At 46.5% G+C, this 8,796-nt stretch overlaps 1 protein-coding gene across 2 annotated transcripts; it reads left to right on the top strand.

Moving 5' to 3' along the window:
- Nucleotides 2,396-5,143, top strand: LOC110396588 (basic proline-rich protein-like). 2 transcript variants are annotated; one of them, XM_021392311.1, is made up of 2 exons: nt 2,396-2,775; nt 4,467-5,143. In XM_021392311.1, the coding sequence occupies exons 1-2, from the start codon at nt 2,414-2,416 to the stop codon at nt 4,474-4,476; spliced, it is 372 nt and encodes a 123-aa protein (XP_021247986.1). In that variant the 5' UTR covers nt 2,396-2,413; the 3' UTR covers nt 4,477-5,143. The 2 variants fall into 2 exon arrangements, 1 of the variants encoding a protein (XP_021247986.1); XR_002437077.1 differs by lacking the exon at nt 2,396-2,775 and adding an exon at nt 2,831-2,905.

Here is an 8,796-nt window from a genome sequence, read left to right as displayed (position 1 = left end):
AACGCAAGAGCACACTGGCACTAAAATGGCTGATGAACAGTTGAAACTGGGTTTGTCAGAGAAATGATGAAAAACTGAATAAAGAATGAAAGAAGATTATTCATGAATAAGCTAAACTTGAGGCCTGGAAGAGTAACTTTTGCTAAGAGGAGAATGTATGCACACTTAAGGTCATATTTTCTAAATACAACTTCCACATCAATATTAACATTTTAGTGAGTGCTGAGCTCTAGTCTAAGATGACAGAAGGAAGCTGAAAGCTTAAGCAAACCTCCCATCCTCCAAAAAAACATTCCCAAGGCTGTAACTTACTCTCCTTCCATCAATAATTCTGCCTAAGCACAAAGAAAATCCAGAGACAGTAAATATCCTGGTGTTATTGCTCACTTAACAGGAAGTTAATGACCTCCTGAGCCAAAAGATGAAGGCAGCAGGATTTTATCCTATTCTTCCCTTGCATAATCATAATACAGAATATGTCCTCAACACACTCTTCCTTATGATGCGATCGATTTACTAAAAATGCTATCATTAATATCTGCAAGTCATTCACCTGAGTCATGCACAAGCACTCTTACACACGTCTATTTTAAAAGGCTTTTTGGCATCAAGGGAGAGGAGGAGAAGCAGACCCATATTGCCTAAGAGAGAGGAGCTGTCTCCCTCCTTGTCGACTAACTGTGAAAAGCTTACACAAAAAAGAACAACTAGCAGACAGCCACGAAAACACATTATCCCACACAGCCTCAGAGCCTATGACAGCTCCCAAGACGCAGTTCAGCCACAAGCATTCAGACTGCAGCAACCCACTATGGAGCCACTGGCATCACTGATGGAAACGATGAATGCTTTTCATGGGCAAGAGCCCATGGGATACTAAATTAATTTCGTGTACCTTAACTAGATTTGAGCAAATGGTACTGCATGAATTCTACCCACAGCACAACTTAAAGGGTTGTAATATCTCCTATTGATTTCATGTGTTTAAAAGGTAACAATAAATCAAGGAGATTGAGTGGTGCTTTATCTGTTGTTCTTATCTAAGCCACAGAACTTTATGTCCATAACTTTCTGTTCTTTTTGTAAGTGAAATCTTATCAAGAGTGATTATCTCACATAGTTCATAACTATGGTACTCCCTAGACCAAGAAATGATAAAAAACAAGCAAACAAAAACTAATACCATCCACGTGATTCGTGATTAACTATCTGTGTAAAGGGTCAGCTCCATTGGTAAGGAGATCCACATAGTTTTGTCCCTTTAAATGGAAGAAGGGCCTAAATGCTCCTCCGGCAGCAAGGGGAGAAAATAAGGATGCTGTCATCTCAGGCATCGGTCATTGGGCCTTAGTGCAGAGCTGAGAGCTTCATCTGCGATCAGGGGATGTTTTTCCCCAGGGTTTGATGCAGAGAAAGACATCTGAGCAATGGCTTAGTGTCTCCTGTCTGGGGAAGAAAGACAGACACTGGGCACAGACGCTGAACAGAGAGGTGAATATTGTGGTCAAGGGAACAGCAGATTTGATGTCCAGCAGAAAAACTGTACAGTGGTTATAGTGATAGAAGACTCCTCATTGGGAAGGTGACCGAGCAAGGTGCCAACTGACTACTTGAAATCAAGAGTGATGTGCAGATGCCCAGACCCAACCTGGGTTAGCACACAGGGCTTCTTACACAGCCTGGAGCCGGAGGCAGCACTCAGCACTGAACCACACAACAGAAACCTCTCCAGCTCCAACTCCAAACTAGTTATGAACGTCAGGGCTCCAGCACGAGCAGCACCGGAATAACAACGCACGGTAGCATTGCTCCTGCTGTGCTTCTCAGGTACTTAAGCCCACGCTTTGTAGAAAACCTTTCCCAGAGTTCTGGGGCTCCTCCTCTGAGGCGTTCTGCCTTCCCACAGCCTGTCTGTTTGAGCTACGTTGCCCCCCGCATCCCCGCCAAAATCCATCGCAGAACTACGGTCACAGAACCCGGGAAGCCTTTAAGCAGAAATTAAACTCAGCGGCACACAGCAAACACAGCCTGCACACAACCGTTACTCCTCTATTTACATCACCTGGTGAAACCGCTGACTTGAGAGCACACTGTTTATCCCGCACTACTCAGCAGCCCCAGAAATACTCATCCAGAACCCACGGCGTCCGCTGCATCACACAAAGATGATGCCCTTCCTTGACACGGGCATCAAAACGCGGGTGACGAAGCCGTTGCGACGCCAGCTGACGGCACGCGCGGCACGGCAGCAGGCGGCTGTCCCAGCCCTACGGCACCGGCCGGGCTCCCACCCGCCCCAGCTCGGTTCTGCGCCCGGCACTCTGCCCCCGCACCTCGGGGCGCTCCCCTCCGCCGCCGCTTCAGGGCGCGGGGCAACAGGTGCGGAGCCCGCGGGCTGCTCACCTCCGTCTCCATGGGCTCCACCTCGATCCCTTTCCATAGCTCCAGCAGGTGGGCGATCGGCATGCTGCCGGGCGATGCCTCGCAGGAAGGGAGGAGAAACGAAATTCAATTCAGAACGCTGCGGTCGCCGAGAGCAGCTGGAGGAGAGGAGGCACCGGAGCGGGACCCAGCGCGGGACCCTCCTCCTCCCGCTCGGCAAGATGGCTCCGCGCCGCCCAGCCCGGAGCTGCGGGAGGGGCCGCTCCGTTCCGCTCCCGCACCGCGGCCAAAGTTGCGGCCGAGGCTGCGCTGCGGCGCTGCTATAGCAACGGCACCGCCGGGGCTGCGGCTCGGTCCCGCTGTGCCCTCCCCCCGGCCGCCCCGCAGCGCAGGGTGAGCCCGCGGGGCAGGAGCGGAAAGTGGGAATTAAGGAGCGATATCGTCCTGCCGGTGATTCAAAGCGCGGGGATGTAGCGATAGGGAGCGCAGCTAACAGTAGGAGAGCCGGAGTTCACCGAGCTGGGTATTATTCCGATCTGGAAACTAATGATAAAGCAAGTGATCATTAAGATAAACGCTTTACTCCCTCACCACGCTGCCCGTGGTGAAGCCTGTTCCTTTCCCCAGCCATGGCAGCTTGTCCCAACTCCACTACGACCGGCACCACGTGCTTGCTAGCCGCAGGGGCCGGGGCTTGTGCGGGTATGATTTGGATTTCAGTCACACTGAGGCTAACTTGGGTACATCACCTCCTTCTGGCATCTTTATCATCACTCTCCCAAGGGCATTACTGGCAAACGAGTCACCACTCAAAGAACCATGTCAGAACAAACAGTCAACGCAAGAAAAATGCGAAGTGCATTTTTCTTCTGTTCCATGCTCAAAAAAAGCCACCGATTACTTCCACGGCAGCAGTGACAAACTAATTCAGAGCAAACTTTAGCGACCAACAAACACCGTACAGAGGAATAGCGAAGCAGATGCAGCATCCCTCCCTGGGCTCTGAGCTGCCTCTCTCCAGCTCTGCTCAACAGCAAGCTGCCCCGCGAAGTCCAGCACCAAGTGGGGCTGTAGGGGAGAGGCAACAGCTCACTGACCATAGAAGGTGCATCAGCTAGGACCACAAAGAGATCTGTGCTTTCAGGCACTGCTGCCCGAGCTCAGCCCTCTAATTCTCTAGTAGAATACGAGACCAAGTGCAATCCATTCAGAGCACAAAGCTCGCTGGCTTAGGGACACGAAGCATGGGCATCACAGGCTGAGAGAAGCAGCAAAGCCCCTGCAGCAGCAAGGAGCTGAGACGTGCCTAGGTAGTCCTGGGTGAGGGAGATGAAGGGAACAGGATGGCCATCATCACATCTGCACCAGGTTCTGCATCGGGTGCATACAGACCTAATATGTTTACCTCTTTTACGTAAGATTGACATAACTCTTGAGACATGCATTTTAATGTTTAAATATTTAACCTATTAAATTTGGTTAAAATGAATTTTTTTATTTTAATGAAAATAAAAGGTATTAATTTGTGTGAGGTAGAAACAAAGAGAAAACTGAATGAGGTCATGTTACACCTTTTGCAAACACGCTTATGTTTCAAGTGTAATGCATGTACCCCAGAGCAGCCACTGAACTCTTTCAGCACTGCAGGACAAATTGAACCTCAGTCATCCAGCCTATAAGGAAAAATAGAATTTTTCAATCTCTGCTATAGGAAAAAAAAAGGAAATAATATGTCCCTTGCTCACTTGTTTCTCTGTTTTGCTGCATTTTGTCACCACAGTAATCCCACCAAAATCTATGGAATATTTTTAATGAGAAGTTCTGCAAGAACAGAGTCACCTTCACTGATAACATCACCATTTTTCTTCTTAATGAAAAAAGCATTGTGCTGGAACCTTCATCCATAGAGAAAAGCACCTTGATGTGTCCGTAAGCCTAAAATTCCTGAGTATTTGGCAATACTAAAAATAGCTAAAAATAGTCATGTCACTCCAGAACAGTGAGTGGCATCTAACTGACAGCCAAGACTGATATTATTTTATCTGAATAGAGCAGCAAAATAAAATCCATGCTTCCCTCCTCAGGTTCCCGTGATCCACTTATGGAGATACTGGGTAGAAAAGGGACGGAATTCCACAGAATAAACAGATGACATATATGGAACATCACGGGGGCAGAAGATATACAAGCAAGCAAATGGAAGTTCAGTTTATCTCTAAGGACACCCAAATCTGGTCAGAGCAAGAAGTCACGACAGGCAAGAGTTATGAGTTTTTAAACTATTTTTCTCCCCAAGGAAACTTTAGTTAACCACAGTCACATTTTAGTAGCAGAAGTAATAATTGAAAATATGGTAAGTAGGTCAAGAATCACATAAAAATTAGCTTAACTCGTTTCAAGAACATGAAAGTGTTTGATCTCCTGTGTTTCAAAGCCCTGGACTACCATCCATCCACTGGATGGTGGTTTTTAATCCGTTCTTACCCATCTCCTGAGTACTGCCTTGTGGCTGCTGCCAGATGCAGTGTATGGGATACCCCATTGTGTTACAGCAACTCTTGCATTATCAGAAGTAGATTTCTGAAGACCATTGTCTATAACTATATCAAGATATTGGACACAAGTACTTCACACATCCAGTGCTTTGTGAAAATGGAAAGTACTATTTCCCATTTGATATACAGAACAGAAGAGGGACAGAGAAATAACACAAGGGTTGCTCTGAAAGTAATCCCTTCTATTTCATTATGTTGGCCCATGACACCAGCGGTGGATGTTGGTGGTACAGTAGTAAAAGTTGAACCTTCAGGACAATTCCTGCCCTGTTCAGCCCCAGCACCACACCAGCAGAACTTCAGCTCCAGAACCAGTGCCTCCCAGCTGCACGACAGCGACAGGGGTGAATTTCTTAGAGGATGGACTACTACAAGCACCAGCACCCAGCAAAGGTCAGTTCTCTGAAATGTTAATATTGTAGTACCAGGAGGAGTTAACCAGCAAAAAGACAGATTGCTGGGGACAAAGAACAGTACTCCCCTGTCACTTTCAGATGCTTCGCTGGAGATCCCGCAGCCGTTTGAACACACCACCTGTCTCATGCCATTTTAGGCAGCCTGAATTCTCCTCGAAAGCCCACAGTGCTCATCTACAAGACGTCCAATTATTGATCATTACAGTAACCTCTAAAGCAACCAGACTGTACAATGAAATATGTTCTCAAGTTCTCCCCAATGGTGCCTAGGACTTAGAAAGGAACTACATATTGTATCAGCAGCTTCTCCTGAGATTGGTTCAGGTTCCTGAAGCACACAAAGGTTTTCTTTGGTTCTTTCCAGTTATTCCTACTGCATACTGCAGCCAAAAATGAGGAACACTTGAGGCAGGAAAATGTTCACCGTGCAGCAAATGCACATACAGATTTCAACCAAGAAACCAAATTCTAGCTTGCTTACTATTCTGTAGAATATTTTTTTCCTATGAGTTATGCACAGATTTGAGTGCCACATAGACAGACCAAGGCACACTTGAACAACACTTCAAAATACATCAGTTGACAGTAATCACTTGGTACGAACTGGAGGAGCAGGACACAGAGGACTGAGGGAAAAAACATCAATTAAAGTCACACTGCAGCTACCCCATAGTGTAGAAGAGTATGTGTACACAGACCATGGACAAGTGTAACCATAAGAGCAAATGCAGATGTCCAAACACATCTAAGTCATTGCAGTAGACTAGCACTGTCCAGTGCCCACCACGCGTGCATCCCTCAACAGCCTCTCGTTCACCACGGCATGAGTATAAAAAAGCCTGTAAACACAGCCTTCTGTTTGTCTCAGTTTCATGGAATTATTAAGATTAGAAAATAGCACTAGATGTTCATAGAGATCATAGATCATAGAGTTCAACCACCAACCCATCCCAACTAACCTCATCCCGCAGTGCCACACCTACATGTTTCTTAAACATCTCTGGGGACAGTAACTCCACTACCTCTCTGGGCAGCCTGTGCCAGTGCCTCACCAGTCTTTTGGAAAATAAACTTTTCCTAATATCCAACCACAGTTTGTCATTATGCTATGGACAGTAAGTGGAAAAAACAGACTGCGCACACCCAGTTCCCTATAATCTATGCAATTCACCAGAACTCACACCCAACTAAGTCCGTATTAGATGGATGAAATTCTCAGTGCCAAAATGCTGGAAGTTAATGAAAATAGTGCAGTTTAAGAACTGCACAGGAGCCATGTATCACCACGATGGAGCAAAGTCTTAGCTGCCTGTGCCTTTTTGTTTTTATGCCAAAGTCATCAAAATCCAGTCATGCTGACTGAAAGCAGGCAAACAAACAAGATCCCCCACGCTCCTGTTTTTTCCCCGAGAGCAGATGTTGAAATGCTTTAAGCTCATTACTAAAACAAGATGACTACATTTCCTCAGCAAAAGCTGTCTCTTTTCATGTTTCAGCATTAACTACTTCACATTCAGTGTTGGTGGATATTCACCACCACTCACGCAGAACACAAACAATGCTCACACATAGCTAAGCAAGCACAAGGGGAAATGTTGCTCACTCCAACATAAGGGGTGCCCCTAGTGCTAATAAAATAATCTACTTTTTAATTTTGAATTAGATGCCCTATCATTCCTGAGACACACAAAAACGACTGGAGGCAAATAAAATAGGGCATTCAGCAGCAAAGCAGTGTGCATCTGTTGCCTGCAAATCTCAGAGCTGAACATTTGCAAATTAAAATCATATTCACTGTATCTCCTGAAATACTAAATGCTGAATGCTAGAGAGCAGCTCTACTTAATTGCTGACCTTTGCAATGCTCTGACTTGCCCATCTGTACTTAATGAGAAGGTCTAGACTGAACAGCAAGATCAGTGCTGAGGGAGCAACAGTGGTAATCAAGCTCCATTCCCATGCAGAATGGGAATGTAGGAGCTGTAAAGTGTCGTGACATGGGCCAGCTAAGGCCACTTTCAGTTGCACCATCTTCTCTTTCTGTGTCACCTCACAGAGCTGAGCTGCCAACCACAGGACACTCTTATCTGATACTGTCAGTGCCTAATATCAAATGAAGGGACTTCTCTGGCAAAGCTGCTGACTTCTGGAAGCTTTCAGTCAAGTAATCTCTCAAACAGCAAGCTCTCACACAAGCTGGGATATGCCTCAGTGAAATTGTACCCGCAGTGAAAAACACCAGTTCAACACATTCATAGAATCTTCAGAGTTGGAAGAGACCCTTAAAGGTCATCTAGTTCAACTCCCCTGCAATGAACAGGGACACCTACAGCTTGATCAGGTTGCTCAGAGCCCCATCCAGCCTGATCTTGAATATCTCCAAGGACAGGGTATCCCCCACATCTCTGGGCAAGCCAGTGCCTCAACATCCTTATTGTAAAAAAAATTTTTCCTTTTATCCAAGCTAAACCTCTCCTCCTTCAGCTGGAAACCATTCCCCCTTGTCCTGTCACAGTAGACCCTGCTAAAAAGTCTGTCCCCTTCTTTCTTGCAGTCCCACTTTGGATACTGACAGGTTGCTATCAGGTCTTCCCAAAGCCTTCTTTTCTCCAGGATAAACAGCCTCAGCTCTTTCAGCCCGAATTCAATACAAATTAACTGTAGAGAACATTTTCCTGCTGTGAAAGTCTACAGTAAGTCCTGTGACTTCATGTTTTCAGGTTGTGAGCACAGAGGAGACCATTTCACCCCAGATATATTGCACGACTCCTTAAGGAGCAGCTCAAAGCACAGTAGGGCAGAGCCTCAAGGGACATGCTGCTGAGTGCAGCATTTCGCTGTGCAGAGGATCTCCTGCTTTTGGCAGGGGTAGGGCTGCTGACACCATCAGCTCAAGCCAGGCTGGAGCATGCCTTCACAGCAACTTCAGCAGTTTGAACACTTGCTGCAGCCAAAATGAGGAGATGGAAAGGGAAGAGAAGGAGAGTCACACTGTCCTCAACCTGAGGTCAGGAAACCGGTTTGGAGTCCCCCCTAGGAACGAGCCTCCACCTGCTAAACTCTACTGGTAGTAGCAGGAATGGCTTTGCTACATCAGTCAGGCCACACGGAAGGGAAGCAGAAACACCAACTTAATTATAAGGAGACAAGTCTGCATCCCATCATTGTAGTGGAAAATCAGCTGCACTAAACCCAAGGTGTGAGCATCTGCCTAACTTCAGTGCACACTGAGGAAATCGAGCCCAGGAGGTAAATTCAGGTCTTGGTTAACCTTCACTGGTAGAGCAGGCTGCCCTTGCTCAGCTCACTGTTAGTATCAGTCACTGCATTCACAAGTACAAGAAAATCAAGGTGCTTCTCTTCTACTCAGCTGTATGTTGACATTATGCCCATTTCAGATATAGAGCCATAGAGAGTAACATTACTCTGAGGACAAAAATGGA

The sequence above is a fragment of the Numida meleagris genome, chromosome 3 (assembly GCF_002078875.1).
Source record: "Numida meleagris isolate 19003 breed g44 Domestic line chromosome 3, NumMel1.0, whole genome shotgun sequence".
In the NCBI taxonomy this organism is placed as follows: domain Eukaryota; kingdom Metazoa; phylum Chordata; class Aves; order Galliformes; family Numididae; genus Numida; species Numida meleagris.
This window is presented reverse-complemented; position numbering and strand designations above follow the sequence as displayed.